The sequence below is a fragment of the Doryrhamphus excisus genome, linkage group LG21 (assembly GCF_037039965.1).
Source record: "Doryrhamphus excisus strain RoL-2023G ecotype Guam linkage group LG21, RoL_Dexc_Guam_v1.1, whole genome shotgun sequence".
NCBI lineage: Eukaryota > Metazoa > Chordata > Actinopteri > Syngnathiformes > Syngnathidae > Doryrhamphus > Doryrhamphus excisus.
Window position 1 is genome coordinate 6,602,465 of NC_136377.1, and position 21,103 is coordinate 6,623,567.

Genomic DNA, 21,103 nt, shown 5'->3' on the forward strand with positions numbered 1-21,103 from the left:
GCCCCGCCCCACCCCGCTATTAGCCTTGTTTTAACTCTGAGTGAATGCCTGGATATTTTAATTTTAATTTTAATTTTAATTTTAATTTTAATTTTAATTTTAATTTTAATTTTAATTTTAATTTTAATTTTAATTTTAATTTTAATTTTAATTTTAATTTTAATTTTAATTTTAATTTTAATTTTCTATCGCTTATCCTTACAAGGGTTAATTTTAATTTTAATTTTAATTTTAATTTTAATTTTCTATCGCTTATCCTTACAAGGGTTAATTTTAATTTTAATTTTAATTTTAATTTTAATTTTAATTTTAATTTTAATTTTAATTTTAATTTTAATTTTAATTTTAATTTTAATTTTAATTTTAATTTTAATTTTAATTTTAATTTTAATTTTAATTTTAATTCATTTTCTACCGCTTATCCTTACAAGGGTTAATTTTAATTTTAATTTTAATTTTAATTTTAATTTTAATTTTAATTTTAATTTTAATTTTAATTTTAATTTTAATTTTAATTTTAATTTTAATTTTAATTTTAATTTTAATTTTAATTTTAATTTTAATTTACTCAACTCTATTTTTATTTCTTTTTCTCTACTGTAAAGCGTCTTTGAGTACTCTCAAAAGCGCCATACAAATAAAATGTACTGTATTATTATTATTATTATTTATTTTAAAACTATTTTAAATATGAACGTTTTGATCAGTTTAATCAGTTTGGGGGCCTATGGAAATCTCAGCGCCCTTGAAAATTTTTTTGTCTCAAGGTAAGTCCGCCCCTGCTTGTGGTTTTTCCGCTGATGGTCCCGGAGAATGATTGTTAATTCAAAACCTCAAGTTAAAATCCCCCCCTTCCTAATTGGCAAAAAAAAAAAACAAACTGAAATTAAACACCTTGTTATTGAACAGTCTGCTTCTCGCTTGAGGTGTTGTGGCCCCTGAACATGGGTGTGTCCGTCTACGGCTATTTTAGACAATACATGCCAAACAGACCAGGTTCTGACGCAAACTCAACGCTGCCACAACATAAACACCCGCACACTTGTTTCTTACTTGTTTATGTTAAGGATACGCCAGCTTTGTTCCGTATTCCGAGATCTTGAAATGTGGGCTCCACCATGACTACGACATGACGCTCTGCCTCTTTATAACAAGAAGGGTCATGCATCCCCGAGGCCAACAACGGGATGTTTTTCAATAAACAAAGACTTCCTGTTGTCCACTGAGGTGCCAACGGATGCTTTTATTGGAGCCAAGTTTACGTTTTGCACCGGGGGGAATTTCCTTTTGGCTGTTCTGAGTGAAGGTGCAGCAAGTGGGAGAGTTTTGTCACATGGGCCTCACAACACAGCCAGGTTTTCTGCACTCTCATCTCGTGTCTCGCACGTGCTGTCGTACAGTCGGCCCTCATTTATCACCGTTAACTCGTTCCAGACCAGACTCTGACAAGTGTACTTTGGCTGAGTTTGAATATTGAATAACAATTGAATATTAGACTTTTTCATTCATTCATTCATTTTCTACCGCTTATCCTCACAAGGGTCACAGGGGTGCTGGAGCCTATCCCAGCTGTCTTCAGGCGAGAGGCGGGGTACACCCTGGACTGGCCACCAGCCAGCATGCAACATGCTAACCACTAATATGCAGTGGATTGTAACTGTAATAAGTAATAAAATTATTTTACATTTTCAAAAAAATTTAATAAAAATATGTAAACTAATAGAAATCAAAATACATCTAAATTAATATTTTAAGTAATTTAAAAAAATATTATATATATATTATGTCAGTGTTTTTTGTACATTTATTTTTTGGCAATATTTACTCATTCATTCATTTTCTACCATTTATCCTCACAAGGGTCGCGGGGGATTGCTGGAGCCTATCCCAGCTGTCTTCGGGCGAGAGGCGGGGTACACCCTGGACTGGTCGCCAGCCAATCACAGGGCACATATAGACAAACAACCATTCACACTCACATTCATACCTATGGACAATTTGGAGTCGCCAATTAACCGGACAGGAAACCGGAGTACCCAGAGAAAACCCACACAGAGATGGCCGAGGGTGGAATTGAACCCTGGTCTCCTAGCTGTAAGGTCTGCGCGCTAACCACACGACCGCTGTGCAGCCCCAAAGTTGGTTAGACTTTTTAATCATGTTTTTCAAATTAATTAACCCTTATTAATCACCATTTCCAACTGTCTGAAATATGTTATTTTTACTACATTTTAATAAAAGAAAGATCAATAACGGTGGCTCTGCGGTCGAGTGGTTAGCGCGCAGACCTCACAGCTAGGAGACCAGGGTTCAATTCCACCCTGTGTGGAGTTTGCATGTTCTCCTCCAGTTTCCTCCCACATTCCAAAAACATGCTAGGTTAATTAGCGACTCCAAATTGTCCATAGGTATGAATGTGAGTGTGAATGGTTGTTTGTCTATATGTGCCCTGTGATTGGCTGGCCACCAGTCCAGCTGGGATAAGCTCCAGCACCCCCGACCCTCGTGAGGAAAAGCGTGAAAATAATGAATGAATGAATATTTTCATACAGCATAGAAAACCTGTTTATGACTTAATTGGAGCCCTCCAGACATTAAATAACACCCCTATAGTCACCTTTACACTTCTATTATTATTATTATTGTTTAGACCACATTAATTAACTGTATTGCCCTGGGTATGGGGTCAAAACAAAACACCAACATTTTGCAGTTCTATTATAAACGAGAAGTGTAATATCTAATAATATATCTCGTTAATAATGGCGCTAACTAGTTAGGCTCCAATTCATTCATTCATTTTCTACCGCTTTTTCCTCACGAGGGTCGCGGGGGTGCTGGAGCCTATCCCAGCTGTCTTCGGGTGAGAGGCGATGTACACCCTGGACTGGTCGCCAGCCAATCACAGGGCACATATAGACAAACAACCATTCACACTCATTCATACCTATGGACAATTTGGAGTCGCTAATTAACCTAGCATGTTTTTGGAATGTGGGAGGAAACCGGAGTACCCGGAGAAAACCCATGCATGCACGGGGAGAACATGCAAACTCCACACAGAGATGGTCCGAGTGTGGAATTGAACCCTCGTCTCCTAGCTGTGAGGTCTGCGCGCTAACCACTAGACGGCCGTGCCGCCAGGCTCCAATTCATTCATTCTAAACTAAAGAAAAGCTTTTCAAATGGGGAAGATGGAGAAAGTAAGAACCCAGTAATTTACCACTTCCACATGAAATGGGAGGAAAAATGTGAATATTAGCGATATTCGACCAGCAATGAGAGCAAGGGATGACTGCATTAACATCATTATTGCTGCTGCTGTGTTTCTAGTTATGTCAAAATCAATATCAAGACAGGAAGAAGGGTGGCAGGGCAACAGGAAATGAACTTTCCGTAGCTAACAAAATGCATTTAAATGTAAATAACGTCAGTAAACTGATGTAGATTCAAAATGATGTTTACATGAGTCAGCCAATCTAAAGGAAATCCAATGAAAAAAAAATCATTGAATATTTCTTTTATAGTTTAGTTCGTACTGCTAAACACTTGTTTTTATTTGAACAAGTTCTGTGGATCCATAGTACGGAACGGGACAAACATTCAGTTGGAATGTTAGCTTTGGCAATGTGACTTCTCAGTCACATGTTTCTTGAAAATCATTATCAGACATCCTTTCATATATCAAGATAATGGCATCGGCTGGACGGCTGTTTTTCAGGCATCCCGTGTGGGGAATACCATCTCGGACTGAGAAAGGCAGGTAGGAATGAGGCCCAAACTCTTGGAGGTTTCTCTCGATCAACCTTTTGAAGGAGGAAGAGTCCACAGTATCACAATGCAATCCCTGGGAAGTACTCCCCGACTTCCTCTCATTAACACGGCTCTGCAATGGAAAATCCATCTGGCAGGAGTTGCTGTTTGTTTTGGGAAGCAAGCAGTGCCTTGTCTTTGTTCACGCTGTCGTGCACTTTCATCGTTCCTCACTGTCATCGTTCAAGTACTTCACGAGAGGTTGTTCACGTCTCATTCTTTCGAATGGGATTTGGTTCATCTGTTGGGTTCTCGATTCTGCCTGATCGCAAAACGTAACGCAGATCATATCGGCAAAGTAGAGGAAGTTTAGAAGTCAAATAACCGATGTTACCTTTCGTAAACATCGCCGTCAACAGGGGCGTCACATAGCTGGAGCCTATCCCAGCTATCTTCAATCGAGAGGCGGGGTACACTCTGGACTGGTCGCCAACCCAATCACAGGGCACATATAGACAAACAACCATTCACACTCACATTCATACCTATGGACAATTTGGAGTCACCAATTAACCAGTGGCTAATAGTCTAAAAATAAACAATTCATTTCAAGAAATGCTGCAAATGTTTGACAGACAGTATGAATGGCCTGCAAGAAAACACGTGTCACAAAATTGGCAATTCCACAACTTCACAAAGTGAACGCTGATAGTGCAATATTTCCTTTACTATATCATGATATGGTATCATAATTTTTGGACTATTAATATTAATATATTTTGTGGCCATAGTCAACCACAAAACAGTAACCAACCAAACAACCATTCACACTCACATTCATACCTATGGACAATTTGGAGTCGCCAATTAACCTAGCATGATTTTGAAATGTGGGAGGAAACCGGAGTACCCGGAGAAAACCCACGCATGCACGGGGAGAACATGCAAACTCCACACAGAGATGGCCGAGGATGGAATCGAACTCGGGTCGCCTAGCTACGAGGCTTGCACGCTAACCTGGACAGTGATGAATTATATAATAATCATTATTATATTATTAATTAGCCTATTATTGTTACTATCATCATTATTCTTCTTCTGATTAATACTACTACAACTACTACTAGTAGTAGTACTAGTATTGGCTTGCTTATTAGCCTGCTTTTGCCCTATTATATAAAATTTGTTTTATTTTAATTTTTTTTGTAAAAAAAAAAATCAATAAAAAATATCAAATTATTTAGGGGGTTTTAAGAACATTTTTAAGGGGGACTGAAGCCCCCCTAAAATAGACCTAATGACGCCATTAGCATTCTGTTTTGTTTCAAAAACACACCAGCTGCAGTTTAAGAATCTAGGCGACAGTTATGGGGCCAAAAATAACATAATTGACAAATTATTGAGGCACCCAATGAATTATTAAAGTTTTCATTAAATAAATGCCTGATACAGTGTGTTTAATGCGACGAGTTAAACAGTAGCCTACCAGAAAAATCATTCATTGCTGTCCTCCTCCTACTCCTGGAAATTAAAAACCACTCAAGTTGTCCTCTTCAAGTGTCGGAACCCGAACGATTTGTAACATAAGTTTTCGTTTTTTTTTTTATTTTACTTGTTAAAAAAAAGAAGTTTGCCATGCCTTCCCCTTTAAATTTGTGCAGAATTAAAATTATACATAGCATATGTGAAGAATATTTGAATTGACTAATTTTTAGTGGGCTCCGGAGACGCGGGTTGCATACCCCTGTGTTAACCCATGCAGAAAAATTGCATAACCCGCATAAACACCTCGTTCTGACATGAACCATGAGGTAAAGAATGAATAGCGAGAACCCTTCCGTCTAGTCCCATGTCTAGAACACACCAGTCAGTCAGGATGGCTGCCCACTTGAACCAAAACAATGGTGCACTTTGTCACCGCTGGTGGGATATCCTGATTTATGTTATCTGAGGGTCTCCATCAAGTGGAACTTTATTTAGCCACGAGGAGCGTCCACGGTCCAAGCTCGTCGTGCCCACACGTTTCAAGATTAGCGTGAGCAGACACGCCGGACATTAAATCACCGCTTTCAGTGCAGGAAGTTCACCTTTGTTGAAACTGGAGGTGCAAAATCTAAAATAAACTCCTGATAATAACAAATTAGTCTCTTTTAGAATTTATAACCAACATTTTTGATACGTTCATAAATTAGCGCTAGCTATGAATATTACGCTGCAGGAGCCAAGCTGGCTTGATGCCACTGAGACTGTAAACATCCCAACCTGTGGGGTTATTTGTTTTCCTCTGTTTAAACTATTTTGACATCTGTATAATGGCGAGAGCAAAACAGGGTGAGGCGTTTGTTGCATGTGCTTGTCTGTATTTATGTCAGCACATCCCATTGCCTCCCAGACCTGGCTGGACGACAACAGGCTTCCCATACCGATCAACCAGTGATACAGCCATCAATTAAGAAAAAAAAAACCTATGATCTCCTGCCAGGGATGACCATAAAAGAATCCTCAAATGGCTTTTTTCTGGTCACCTTTTATAAGGAATGTTGCATGGGGTCTGAGGTCTTTTGGTCAGCTCTTTGGTCTTTCCCATGCTCTTTCAAAAATACTTCCATTAATATATTATTATTAGAGAATGGTTGAATGGTTAGACTTTTTCATTCATTCATTCATTTTCTACCGCTTATCCTCACAAGGGTCACAGGGGGTGCTGGAGCCTATCCCAGCTGTCTTCAGGCGAGAGGCGGGGTACACCCTGGACTGGGCATCAGCCAGCATGCAACATGCTAACCAATAATATGCAGTGGATTGTAACTGTAATAAGTAATAAAATTATTTTACATTTTCAAAAAAATTAAAAATATGTAAACTAATAGAATTTTAAGTAATTTTAAAAATTATTATATATATATTGTGTCAGTGTTTTTTGTACATTTATTTTTTGGCAATATTTATTCATTCATTCATTTTCTACTGCTTATCCTCATGAGGGTCGTAGGGGGGTGCTGGAGCCTATCCCAGCTGTCTTCGGGCGAGAGGCGCTGGGGTACACCCTGGACTGGTGGCCAGCCAATCACAGGGCACATATAGACAAACAACCATTCACACTCACATTCATACCTATGGACAATTTGGAGTCGCTAATTAACCTAGCATGTTTTTGGAATGTGGGAGGAAACCGGAGTACCCGGAGAAAACCCACGCATGCACGGGGAGAACATGCAAACTCCACACAGAGATGGCCGAGGGTGGAATTGAACCCTGGTCTCCTAGCTGTGAGGTCTGCGCGCTAACCACCCTCATTAATCACCATTTCCAACTGTCTGAAATATTTTATTTTTACTACATTTTAATAAAAGAAAGATAAATAACGGTGCCCGAGTGGTTAGCGCGCAGACCTCCCAAAAACATGCTAGGTTAATTGGCGACTCCAAATTGTCCATAGGTATGAATGTGAGTGTGAATGGTTGTTTGTCTATATCTGCCCTGTGATTGGCTGGCGACCAGTCCAGGGTGTATCCCGCCTCTTGCCCAAAGACAGCTGGGATAGGCTCCAGCACCCCCCGCGACCCTTGTGAGAAAAAGCGGTAGAAAATGAATGAATGAAAGATAAATAGGATTCTAATTTGTATGTGTTACTTTCAAAGACGCCACATCGTTTAAGTTGAATTCACGTTTTGAGGGAATTTTCTGGGATTTGCGAGCATTAAGCCCCTTTCATGTCAAACTATCCACAAATCTATTCTCTATAACCATGCATTTGCTGACAATGAGGGTATTTGTGGGAGCAAGAAAGCAGCTATGGTATGAAGTAGCCTCTCCCCCTGCTTCGCTTTGCTTTGCTCAACAGTTCATAATCTGGCAGAAAATTGTCTGTTGCAACTGTTTATCATAAATGTATTGGCTCGGGACATTGGGCTTGGAGGGAAACTACTTTGCATGAGCTTGAAGCCAAACAATGGTCGCACTTGTGAAATATAGCAACAGGCAGCTCACCTTTGGCTCCTTGTGCCTTCTTGCAGGGTTATTTACGTAAGCAGGTTATGTGCTTTACCCTATCAGGAAGAGGCGTTGCAGGAAACCCAAAACTGTGGGAGGATTTAGAGTAAACGGACTCCTAAAGAGGGCTTGTCTAGTCTGAAGAAGGTGACAACAAGGGTAAATACAAAACGTGACCTATGCACTAAAATCCAGAGGGATGAAAATTCAGTCCGTTGCTTTGGCTTTGCATATTTCCTACATAGCTGATCTGCAGCATAACTTGTGTTATTGTGTGTTCAATTCCACTCTCTGTTCTGTGGCCTCATTTAACCTTGAAACAGAGGTGCTATGCTAACCGCTAACACTTGCACATGCTATACATCCACATAACCCGAAGAACGTCAGCTAAAAGCCAGTCAAGTGTTGTGCCCGTCTCAACTAAGTCTCTAGTCTGGAGTCAAATCTCGAGTAAAGATGTGACTTAAGCCTCAAGTCATGAAAAAAAACAAGTCAAGTCAAATCCAAAAATACATTTTGCACTGTTTAGTATGTCAGGTCGAAATTGTGCAGGTTTTCTTTTCAGCCGGTCACTAAATCATGTGACTTGAATCATCAACACTTCAACTCATCAATTAAAATCACCTGCTAGGCGGGTTTGACACCTCTGATACAAGGCATTCAGAAGACGCGTTTAAAGACACAGTGAATGAGATGTACAATACTACACTGGCCGTTTGACTTGATCGCCAAAACAATAGGCTTTTAGTGCAGGTTTGAATGATTTCTAACACAGGCTACTGTTGCCACGTTAAGCTAGAAAATACACTCTCCAAAATCACTTCCTGTCCATCCCTCACTCAGTTGGGATGGATGGATAGATGGATGGTAGTTCATGTCCAGAGGGTTCGGTTAATGTTACAAATCGGATATTGACCTACATTGGATTGGTTTTAGCATCTTGAATGCATATCATATGAAAACATATCCTTTACATCAGGGGTCTCAAAAGGGTCTGGGCAAGGCTGGGCCGCATCAGGTTTTTCAAAAAACAAACAAAAAAAAACAAAAACGCATTTATTAAAAACTGAAAAATATACTAACTTTTTCAGTGCTTTGGTTCTGATTTTCTACAATAAAAGCTCTGATAAAACATTCCACTGTTCTCAAATATCTTAATTTTTATTTTTCTGCACAAAATAAGATGAAAAATAAATAAACAAATCAAGAATAAAGAAAATCAATCAATCAGTAATAAATAAATATAATAATAATAATAAAACAGCAAATAAAAACTTAAGAAACCTCATATAGTTGGTGGGTAGACAAATTATTTTTTCAGATTAAAATGAACAAAGCATTATTAGAGCCCTGTAGACATGACAAAACACGACTATAGTCACATTTATACTCTTTATTTACAACATATTGCGCAACTGCAGGGTCTTGAGACACATGCTAACTCGCAAACTAGAGAGCTAGCGACCTAAACGGTAGCCTTCAAGTTATTTCCTTTAAACTTAAATAGGCAAAAACTTACCACTTCCACACGGATAGGGAGGATAACTATTAACAGTTATTTAACCTTTAACATGAACATTAATCAAACGTAATAATTTTTTCTGGGTACATGATACCATACAGCATCCATATCAAACTTGCGCGGGCCGCACTAACATTAAACTTTCATATCGAGGCGGGGGCCTCAAATTAGAGTCCTGCGGGCCGCGTGTTTGAGACCCCTGCTTTACATTTTCTGTATATTTTTATTTATACATTTATTTTCTGGGACAATTACCCAATTGCAGTTTTGAATGACCTTAAAACCAAGGTACGTAATTACACGCCAACCCTTACTGTATCTTCAGTGACACAATATTCTTCTTCTAGCCTCACTGGCTCCAAACAATCCCAATCCTCCTAGCACCAACAACACAAACTCCGTCACCCCTCCCTGAACCCCTATCCATCTTTCATCAGGAAAGCATTTAGGCTAGAGCCTAATGACCACATCCTCTCTGCCCTCCTGCTGACGGTGCACCACAGACCTGCCCCCGATTGAACAATCGGTCCCCATGACCCTTTATCACAAGAACTTATTCATCTTTTTTTCCCCCGACTTGTCGTGCAATCTGCATGACCTTCACATCATGGGTTCTCCTGTTTGTTACACAAAAGTTCTGGAAGTGTTTTGTATAAGGAGAGCCATGGAGGCATCACCTGCAAAGACAAAGCAAGCGTCTTTGGGCGGTTGGAAGCTCAGTGCTGACATCTATGGGTTAAATGCGAAAGAGTACAGCACTGTACTGTAGCGGATCTACAAGCGTGAATCAGCATTCGATATTGGACTGGTACTGGCCTGTGACTTGTTTGTTATGAGCTCACACACAAAAAATAGCAAAAATTGTAAATATAGAGCAAAAATAATCATTTGTAACACACAATTTGGCTATAAAATGTATTTTTTCCCCTTATTAGACAAGGAGCTAATGGTATTATTTTGTTACTATTGCTACATTGTCTTATATTGTTGTATTTAGATACCATACAAACAAGTTTGCTGATGAAAATATTTTTGTTTAGCTTATATTTCTTTGATCATGATCAACAAATTAAAGGCAAATCATCAACAATCTTAAAAGTTTCAATTAAAATTTACTGGTATCGGCGATACTCACCCTGTATTGATACCATAATTGGCAGTATCACCCACACTTACCATAAAGTACCACAAAATTTAGCAAATTCTCCGAGATCCTTGTGACCAACTACCAGAAACATCTGATACTTATTCTATTCAAACACAAATGTATTTATAATATTCTGTCATATCATATCAATGTCATATCTTTCTAATCAGTCGGGGATCAAATACTTATTTCCCCCTCCACAGTCCGTGTCCCAGGACTTTTGGGGTTTGGTTGGCATATTGGCATCCTGATAAGCTTAACTCATTGCTAACATCTAGTGGCGATTTACAAGCATTACATGACTATATATTCCAGATATATTCCCCAGCCTTTACCATTTTGGAAGACTGAACACATGTACATTATGACACTAATGAGATTTCCAAAGGTGTTTTTGAATGTCTATGCTATAAAAATGTCTGTAAAAATGACAAAATGAAAGAAAATACAAATATAAAGCATTCAAAAGATGTGACATGATGTGTAATAAAGTATATGTGACTCGGGGGCCCCCGGGAAATGACGTGTGTGGTGTCAGCTAGCTAGAGTTGACTGTCAGCCGAGTGCTAGCAGCAGGTTAGCGGTGTAGAGAGTGGCCGACAGCAGCTCCTGTGGGAATGTTCACTGCATGTGTTCTCTGCTTGTTAACAAAGCCAATCACAATCTCCTAATCACAAACAGTAGTAGTAGTAGAGTAGTATTCCATACTGGCCTCTAGGTGTCAGTAATGCTACATTGATGAGACAACAGCCACTAGGAAGTACGCTGTCAAGGCTAAAGTGTTATTTATGTCTAAGATGGCTTCATTCATTCATTCATTTTCTACCGCTTATCCTCACAAGGGTCGCGGGGGAGTGCTGGAGCCTATCCCAGCTGTCTTCGGGCGAGAGGCGGGGTACACCCTGGACTGGTCGCCAGCCAATCATTCACACTCACATTCATACCTATGGACAATTTGGAGTCGCTAATTAACCTAGCATGTTTTTTAGAATGTGGGAGGAAACTGAAGAGGAAACCGGAGAAAACCCACGCATATTTTGCATTATTATGTCAACTATGGGCGGCACGGCGGTCGAGTGGTTAGCGCGCAGACCTCACAGCTAGGAGACCAGGGTTCAATTCCACCCTCTGCCATCTCTGTGTGGAGTTTGCATGTTCTCCCCGTGCATGCGTGGGTTTTCCCCGGGTACTCCGGTTTCCTCCCACATTCCAAAAACATGCTAGGTTAATTAGCGACTCCAAATTGTCCATAGGTATGAATGTGAGTGTGAGTGGTTGTTTGTCTATATGTGCCCTGTGATGGGCTGGCGACCAGTCCAGGGTGTACCCCGCCTCTTGCCCGAAGACATTTGGGATAGGCTCCAGCACCCCTGCGACCCTCGTGAGGAAAAAGCGGTAGAAAATGAATGAATGAATGTCAACTATGTTAGGTAATGCAAGTGTAAATGTTATTTGGCTACAGAGGTCTAATAATGGTAAAAACCGTATTGAGAAAGTCAAACAGTTTTCTATGCTCTAACTACAAAAATATTTTATTCACTTATCGTCATTGGGTCCGGACCCATCTAATTTCAATAAATTGCACAATAAAAATCTAACCTTTACAGCTCTGTCCGGTGGACTTGAGATCACGCTGAAACAACGCAGTAGGATCACCCCTAGCTTGACAAGCATAGCCAAATTGCTCCTCTCCATCCTGTATTTGAGATTAGAAAGACTCAGGATTAGTCCACAATACGATCACTGCTCTGATGAGAAAGTTGGGAGGTAAACCAGGCATGGTTGGGAAAACACTGGATCATCAAGTCATGACTCAGACTACCGGTCTGATTTGTGGATGATTTGCGGACCCCCAGGATTCGGGTTAGGATTAGAATTAGGGGTTTAAGGTAAGGATTAGGTTTATCACTGCCTATTATTTCTATTCTCCTCTATTCTCTTCCGGGTGTGTTGTTCATTCATTCATTCATTCATTCATTTTCTACCGCTTTTTCCTCACAAGGGTTGCAGGGGGTGCTGGAGCCTATCCCAGCTGTCTTGGGGCGAGAGACGGGGTACACCCTGGACTGGTGGCCAGCCAATCACAGGGCACATATAGACAAACAACCATTCACACTCACATTCATACCTATGGACAATTTGGAGTCAATTAACCTAGCATGTTTTTGGAATGTGGGAGGAAACCGGAGTACCCGGGGAAAACCCACGCATGCAAACTCCACACACCGAGGGTGGAATTGAACCCTAGTCTCCTAGCTGTGAGGTCTGCGCGCTAACCACTCGACCGTTGTGCCGCCCCGGGTGTGTTGTGTTCGTCCCAATGTTCGGTTGCCTGTTTTTGTCTATCCCGACCTTAATGATTCCGAGCCCAAACCTCCTCTTGGATTCCGACTCAGATTTACAGTGAGAGCTCGATGTCTCTTGCGTTCCCACAGCGGACTGTTTGACCTTTAACCTTTACTTGAGAACACACGGACTATCTACACCTCCCCAGTAAAGTTACCCAAGTAAGAGTCGTCGTGGTCCTTGTCTCCTCCAGGCTGTCTCGCCTGTCGACATGACCTCCACAGTGTTTGTCTCCCAAGTCCGTTCAGTAGTAAAAGAAGAGTTCTGAAACCGTCCACTGTCTGTCTACTGTTGCTCCTACCCTTTTGTGGACTTCTACTATCATTGTTATCATCTATAATATCATATATTTGCTATATGTTGAGATTTGGAACATGGATTTATATAAAGAAGTTATAAAAAAAGCAGACCAGCGGCGCCATAGTAAATCATACGTCTACATAATAAATACATCTACGCCCAAATTCTTGGTTGTGTATTATGTTGCTTTACACTGATGTGGCGCATCTCGCCCCTGTAAAGGAATATTAGGATAGACAGCTCAAGCAGGAAGTGTAGGGACTTGCTTTTCAAAATAAAAGAGAAACATGAAGTGACATTTGGAAGCCTATGTGCTTGAAAATGCTGAATTTGGGAGAAATAAAATAGATAATAATAATTTGCTGGAATTATTGAATTATGTATTGGAGTATGAATTATGTGAATTTTAATTATGAAATTAAAAAAACATTCATTAATTAATTTTCTACCGCTTTTCCTCACAAAGGTCGCGGGGGTGCAGGGGCCTACCCCAGCTGTCTTCGGGCGAGAGGCGGGGTACAGTCTGGGCTGGTGGCCAGCCAATCGCAGGGCACATATAGACAAACAACCATTCACACTCACATTCATACCTATGGACAATTTGGAGTCGCCAATTAACCTAGCATGTTTTTGGAATGTGGGAGGAAACCGGAGTACCCGGAGAAAACCCACGCATGCACGGGGAGAACATGCAAACTCCACACAGAGATGGCCGAGGGTGGAATTGAACCCTGGCTCTCTAGCTGTGAGGTCTGCGCACTAACCACTCGATCGCCGTGCCGCCATTTAAAAAAACATGCTAGGTTAATTGCCGACTCCAAATTGTCCATAGGTATGAATGTGAGTGTGAATGGTTGTTTGTCTATATGTGCCCTGTGATTGGCTGGCCACCAGTCGAGGGTCTACCCCGCCTCTCGCCCAAAGACACCTGGGATAGGCTCCAGCATCCCCCGCGACCCTTGTGAGGAAAAGCGGTAGAAAATGAATGAATGAATGAAAGAAATAACTAATAATAGGCCATAACAGTATCATAATGTGATGTTGCAAGGGATGACTGTATTAATAAATATTAATATTCATTCATTTTCTACTGCTTTTCCTCAAGAGGGTTGCGGGGGTGCTTGAGCCTATCCCAGCTGTCTTTGGGCGAGAGGCGGGGTACACCCTGGACTGGTCGCCAATCAATCACAGGGCACATATAGACAAACAACCATTCACACTCACATTCTTACATATGGACAATTTGGAGTCGAATATTAATATTAATATTAATAATTTATTTGCCTAAAATATGTATGTTGTGTTTAATTCTGATTATAAATCACAAACAATCGCAAAATCATTGTATCGTAAAAAAAATCTAGTTAAAAAGTATCAATATCCAAAATATGGCGTATCGCCAACGTCAACATTGCGGTAAGGTTTCACCAATGTGTCTATCAGATGAATTACATCAAGGGCACAGCCGCGTTACTGTTGAGCAAGGCCGACGTGCTCGTCTTTTGAAGCTTTTAAGTCCAAATCCAAAACCGGAAGTCATGTCCGCGTTCGTTCCCTGAGAATTAACGCTGCTGCTGCGCAACACACAGACGGAGAATACCGATTTCTGACCACTTGGGCCTTTTTTTTTCTCCTCCGCTGCAAACCTCGGCTGTGTTTTCCCGTCAGCTGCTGCAAAGCGGGGCGGGTTGCATCGGCGTCGATCGAGTAGAACAAAAACCGATATTTTTTTGGCTCGTATTGTGATCGGCAGGGGGGGGGATGACACGCACGCAGAGAACGCCGTGTTTGTTTAGTGCGGTGAAATGAGGCAGGGGGGGTGGACAGTCGCCACAGAGACGCTGGGCTCCGGCCAAACATCTCTGCATGTTAGCACCTCTTCCATGCGTCGGATTTGCATTGCGTTGCATTTAATGCATCATCTTCTGTAGTATTTTTGTTATTTTTTATTTTTTTGCAAAGTGCACAGTGGATGGAAGATGCAGCTGCTTTGAGGACACCCCCCCCTTCCTCCTCCTCCTCCTCCTCCGTACATCCATCGCTGCCATGACAGGCAGGAGTCTGCTCTCTACCGCGGCTGCTCGGCCGGCTGGAGAGGAGGCGGATTGATTCGGGACGGTGGGTCGGTCCTGCGGATGTTAAACCAGTGAATACCGCGCTCATCCAAACGCACCACAGCGATTGTCACTCAGGGAAAGAAAGCAAACATGTCCTCTCGATCTGCATTACCGTCTGGCAACGACAGGAGTACCGGAGACCATGTAAGTGCAGCTGCAGCCTGTCATCGTATGATCTGCTTCCCTCTTCGTCATTTTGGCATGCATTTTTTGGCGTTGGGGGGGGGGCAGCTTTGCATGTACTGCTTTTGGTCTGTTTCATGACGCTGGGACTTAGAGCTGCACAAAACTGCCTAACCTTGAGTGTCCGTGCAAGGGATGGAAAAAGCATCCCTCTCTGCATCCGATAAAAAGGGATATGCACAGAAAGTCTTATAAAAGAAGCCGTCACGTCTGATTAAGAAGGTTGGATGGACATTGTGATGTCACATTAACCCCCCCCCCCCCCTTTGCTGCTACTGCTGCTACTGCTGCTGCCTGTGTGCATGCATGCGTTCTTCACAAAATCGGATGGGTGGGACGGGTTGCTCAGGCCAAAACAAATGTATAGAGAATATCTGGGTTGTTCGTATGAAGCAAGGTGGTGGTGGTGGGGGTGGGGGTGAGGAGGGGGGGGATTACTGCATGGAATGATGTGTGCAGTCCATTGCTGCGCAGCCTGCTTAGCGCCCAACCCCACAAGCCAAGTGGGTGTCAGACAGAGCCATACATTCACGCAAAGGGGCTTATTGTGGAAAGACAGGCCGATTGTGTGATACAGTATCTACATATTGGTGATGACAATCATCTATGATTATATGCTGACTAAAAAAAAACAAAAAAAAAATGGTTATTTCGGCTCCCAAAAAACCTCCTGAGCCGTGCACACACCCAAAAAAATCATTTTTTTGGGGGTGTCCAAACTTTTTCTACAGAAAAATGAAAGGATGCAGGGCCCACACAACAACAACAACAACAACAACAACAAATGGTTAAGAAAATGTGCAAAATATAAAATGTCACTTTTCTGCAGAACTTTGTCAGAGAAAGCTTGAGCTGCTCAGTACACCCCCCCACGACCCCCCCACCCATACTGCTTTATATCAAAGCCTCGTCTTCCTGGAGCTGCTGTGACGTAGTCTCCTATGATTACCGTAATGACCCGTGTATCGCTTTTGAAAGCCTCTCTCTCTCGCTTCTGAAACCACTGGAATTATTTCCATATTTCAAGAGAAATCCTATTGCTACAGCTTCCATCTTATTTGGAAACATCTGGCAGACTGGATTAAAAAAAGCCCAACAGCTGTATATATATAGGCTATATATACTTTACCCGTGTCTGCTTGAAACCCGACAATATGCCCCTAACAGTTATTAAACACGTTTTAAATTGAGTTTTCCAGAATAAGTGCTACAACCAATCCAACAGAGGTCAATATATGCTAAGCTAGCCAAACAAAAATAGTGTAAAAACTACTGTGTCAAAAATTGTAGCCAGTTATCCCGGGACACACCCCTGCGAAAATTGGGGATCTATTATAGGGCCTGTATTTTACTTTTCTGAAACGTATGTAGCTTTGCTAACTTTTCATTTTCACAAAAGTCCTTTAAATGATAATATCAGACTTTCTTGTTAAAGAATGCAATTGCAATAGCTTACTAATAGCTACAGCTAATGGCGGGGGTACACCCTGGACTGGTGGTCAGCCAATCACGGGGCACATATACACAAACAACCATTCACACTCACATTCATACCTATGGACAATTTGGAGTCGCTAATAAACCTAGCATGTTTTTGGAATGTGGGAGGAAACCGGAGTACATGCAAACTCCACACAGAAATGGCCAAGGGTGGAATTGAACCATGGTATCCTAGCTGTGTGGTCTGCGCGCTAGCCACACGACTGCCGTGCAGCCCACTAATTTTTGTTTTTATGACACCCATATTTTATTACCAACATTAGACAGGATGTTTGTCGCTTTTAATTTGAAGGCAGGAAGTGTAATGTGTGTTTTAAAAATGTGTTTTGACTGTTGCTAAGTGCCTCCATCACACAACTCGCACAAAGTTACATTAAAGCACAACTAAGCAACCTGAGTGCCATTAGCATGCTCTGCTAAACTGAGCTAACCCACCTAGCTTACACCGGCTATTACTTTTATCACCCACTTCGCCAATGTTTCCGGTTGCGGCCTTGACATGTTTAGTTCAGGAGCGGATTGGTTAGTGTTTGTGAGGACAGCGAGATTCCGCATTTTACAGTAGATTGCGTTTTTATCGGCTAATTCCTCAATTGTGCTCACGCGGAAATAATAGGACGCTACTATTGTAATGCTCTGATCTGAATGACTGTAGAAACAAAAACAATCTCCACAGACAGTCCCATTATAACAGGGGTCTCAAACTCAATTTTCTTGGGGGCCACTGGAGCTAGGGTCTGGGTGAGACTGGGCCGCATCAGGTTTTCCCCCCAAAAAAACGCATTTATTAAAAACTGAAAAATATACTAACTTTTCAGTGCTTTGGATCCGATTTTCTACAATAAAAGCTCTGATAAAACATTCCACTGTTCTCAAATATCTTAATTTTTATTTTTCTGCACAAAATAAGATGAAAAATAAATAAACAAATAAAGAATAAAGAAAATCAATCAATCAGTAATAAATAAATATAATAATAATAAAAACTTAAGAAACCACATATAGTTGGTGGGTAGACAAATTATTTTTTTCAGATTAAAATGAACAAAGCATTATTAGAGCCCTGTAGACATGACAAAACACGACTATAGTCACATTTATACTCTTTTTATTTACAACATATTGCGCAACTGCAGGGTCTTGAGACACATGCTAACTCGCAAACTAGAGAGCTAGCGACCTAAACGGTAGCCTTCAAGTTATTTCCTTTAAACTTAAATAGCCAAAAACTTACCACTTCCACACGGCTGGGGAGGATAACTATTAACAGTTATTTAACCTTTAACATGAACATTAATCAAACGTAATATTTTTTTCTGGGTACATGATACCATACAGCATCCATATCAAACTTGCGCGGGCCGCACTAACATTAAACTTTCATATCAAGGCGGGGGCCTCAAACTAGTGTCCTGCGGGTCACATTTGGCACGCGGGCCGCGTGTTTGAGACCCCTGCATTATAATGTGTTGGCAATCAAATAAATGAATGTATTGGAAATCTGCATCAAGCTATTTAGATATCTAATTATATTTTTTGCATTATGCTACTCATGTGTGTGACTGTAAACACTTCTTGCTGGGGCCCATCCCCATCTGTTTGTTAGTGGAGCTTTTAGCCTATAAGGGTGTTTAAGCCTGTGTGTGTGTGTGTTTACAAGGCGCATGATTGATTATGAATTCCCATCCAGTCTTTCCATTAGATAATCTCCACAATAACGTGATGATGACAGATGCGGAAACGTTCTTGGCACACCTGACACAGGTGAGGCTGGGATGAATTAAGCACTGTGGAAAAAGCCCCACGTTGCTTTGGACTTGTCACTGTGGAACTGTCGGGATAGGATTCCAAAATAAGACTCCATAGAGGAGGAATGGGAGTACAGGAAGGAGGGACTGTCTGAGGGTTTTTTGCACTAAAGACGGCTGTGTTTGTGGTATTCATGTGTGTGTGTGGATGGCATGCTGGGTGAATGGAAGTGTGATGCCTCAGGGCCTGGAACTGGCCAGGGACCACTGTGTCGGCATCTGCTCCCTTTTTCAGTATATAACCTCCTTTTTATTTGTTTGTCTCTGTGCTCCTCATCCACTTATCTCCCTGGCATCCTGGTTCTTCTTCTGCCTCCTGGTTTTGGCTTTTGTTTACAAGACGACGCTTCAGACTGTATAACACATTACAGTACGCTGTACCCCTCCCGCCCCTTCCACTTTTATTTTATAATGACTTGATAGTCAAAGCGAGAGGGCTGGCATACCGGGGTCTATGGTCTACGGAGACTAAGCTAGGTCACTCCTTTGTTGTCTTTGACTTGAAATTTTGGTTCTTGAAAGCCCATTTTTTAGAGAAATACATTTATATTTATATTTAACAGTTTACTATTATATTTAAAATTTATATGTAGCATTTATATTCAGGCGCGGCACGGTGGTCGAGTGGTTAGTGCGCAGGAGACCAGGGTTCAATTCCACCCTCGGCCATCTCTGTGTGGAGTTTGCATGTTCTGCCCGTGCATGTTTTCTCCGGGTACTCCGGTTTCCTCCCACATTCCAAAAACATGCTAGGTTAATTAGCGACTCCAAATTGTCCATAGGTATGAATGTGAGTGTGAATGGTTGTTTGTCTATATGTGCCCTGTGATTGGCTGGCCACCAGTCCAGGGTGTACCCCGCCTCTCGCCCAAAGACAGCTGAGATAGGCTCCAGCATCCCCCTCGACCCTCGTGAGGAAAAAGCGGTAGAAAATGAATGAATGAATGATTTATATTCAGATTTAACATTTATTTTTAGATTTAATATACATTTCATTTATGTTTTGATTTAATGTTTGGATTTGGAAGTAGCACTTATTTAGATTTAACATTTTATTATTAAACTAAACATTTATATGTAGCATTTATATACATTTATATTCAGATTTAACATTTATTTTTACCATTTTAGATTTAACAATTATTTTTAGATTCAATATAAATTTTTACCATTTATGTTTTGATTTAAGGTTTACATTTAAAAGTAACATTTATATTTAACATTGGAATATTATATTTAACATTTATATGTAGCATTTATATACATTTATATTCGGATTTAACACTTATTTTTACCATTTAGATTTAGATTTAACAATTATTTTTGGATTTAGTATACATTTCTACCATTTCTGTTTTGATTTAATTTTTCAATTTAGAAGTAACATTTATATTTAACATTTTATTATTATATTTAACATGGCATGGCATTTATATTCAGATTTAACATTTATTTTTAGATTTAATATAAATTTTTTCCATCTATGTTTTGAAAGAGCTCTATTTTTAACATTCAGACAGGTCTGTAAATGTGTCTTCTTGAGTAAGAAGAGGGACTTTTCAGGCACAGCAGGATGGCAGTACATTACAACCAATTGTGGTACACAAAAAAACTGTGCTCCCAACTCCCTTGACATCATTAAGCAGCTCCTCCCTTGTTATTCTGGGCTGGGTTTTCTCACAAACCATGCAAAACTTGCAAAAAGTGGTCTCTTTCTCACCAAGCTTCTTGCTGATGGTCTTGTAATACATGGTCTTCAAGCTTGTCCCCCGCCCATGGTAGTGAAGAGTTTATTATCCACACGGTACTTGCCGAAACAGACAGGAAGTGGCACATCTGTGGGGGTCAGAATGATTGATGGTTGGTCTATGGTCTACGGAGACTAAGCTAGGTCACTCCTTTGTTGTCTTTAACTTGAAATTTTGGTTATTGAAAGCCCATTTTTAGAGATTCACGGTAGGTTGGTTCTCAATGTGGTGAAGTCTCGTACTGTACCTTTTAACAGAGAAACTACCCCAAAGTAGAAATTTCCACCTCCAGGTTTGACAGTAGGGATGGTTTTGCTGAAATTATATTCACCATTTCTCTACCCCCAAACACGTTCAGTCCACTTGATGCCAAAGAGCTCTATTTTTAACATTCAGACAGGTTTGTAAATGTGTCTTCTTGAGTAAGAAGAGGGACTTTTCAGGCACTGCAGGATGGCAGTCCATTACAACCAATTGCGGTACACAAAAAAAACGGTGCTCCCAACTCCCTTGACATAATTAAGCAGCTCCTCCCTTGTTATTCTGGGCTGGGTTTTCTCACAAACCATGCAAAAAGTGGTCTCTTTCTCACCAAGCTTCTTGCTGATGGTCTCGTAGTCCATGGTCTTCAAGCTTCTCATGGTAGTGAAGAGTTTATTATCCACTCGGTACTTGCCGAAACAGAC

At 40.8% G+C, this 21,103-nt stretch overlaps 1 protein-coding gene and 1 long non-coding RNA gene across 4 annotated transcripts in view; one reads left to right on the top strand and one right to left on the bottom strand.

Moving 5' to 3' along the window:
- Positions 1-11,933: 11,933 nt before the first annotated feature.
- On the bottom strand, positions 11,934-21,098 carry LOC144894531 (uncharacterized). The gene is made up of 3 exons (XR_013625134.1): positions 21,010-21,098; positions 20,390-20,505; positions 11,934-12,111 (listed from the first exon to the last, which is right to left on the bottom strand). It is a non-coding gene; the product is annotated as an uncharacterized LOC144894531 (long non-coding RNA).
- Positions 14,584-21,103, top strand: part of mark4a (MAP/microtubule affinity-regulating kinase 4a) — a 32,297-nt gene continuing 25,777 nt past the window's right edge. The window contains exon 1 of one of the 3 annotated variants that reach the window (XM_058086478.2): positions 14,584-15,322. In XM_058086478.2, the coding sequence (XP_057942461.2) occupies positions 15,269-15,322 (54 nt within the window). In that variant the 5' untranslated portion in view covers positions 14,584-15,268. The remainder of the gene's footprint in view (positions 15,323-21,103) is intronic. The other 2 variants (XM_058086477.2, XM_058086479.2) reach the window with 2 other exon arrangements.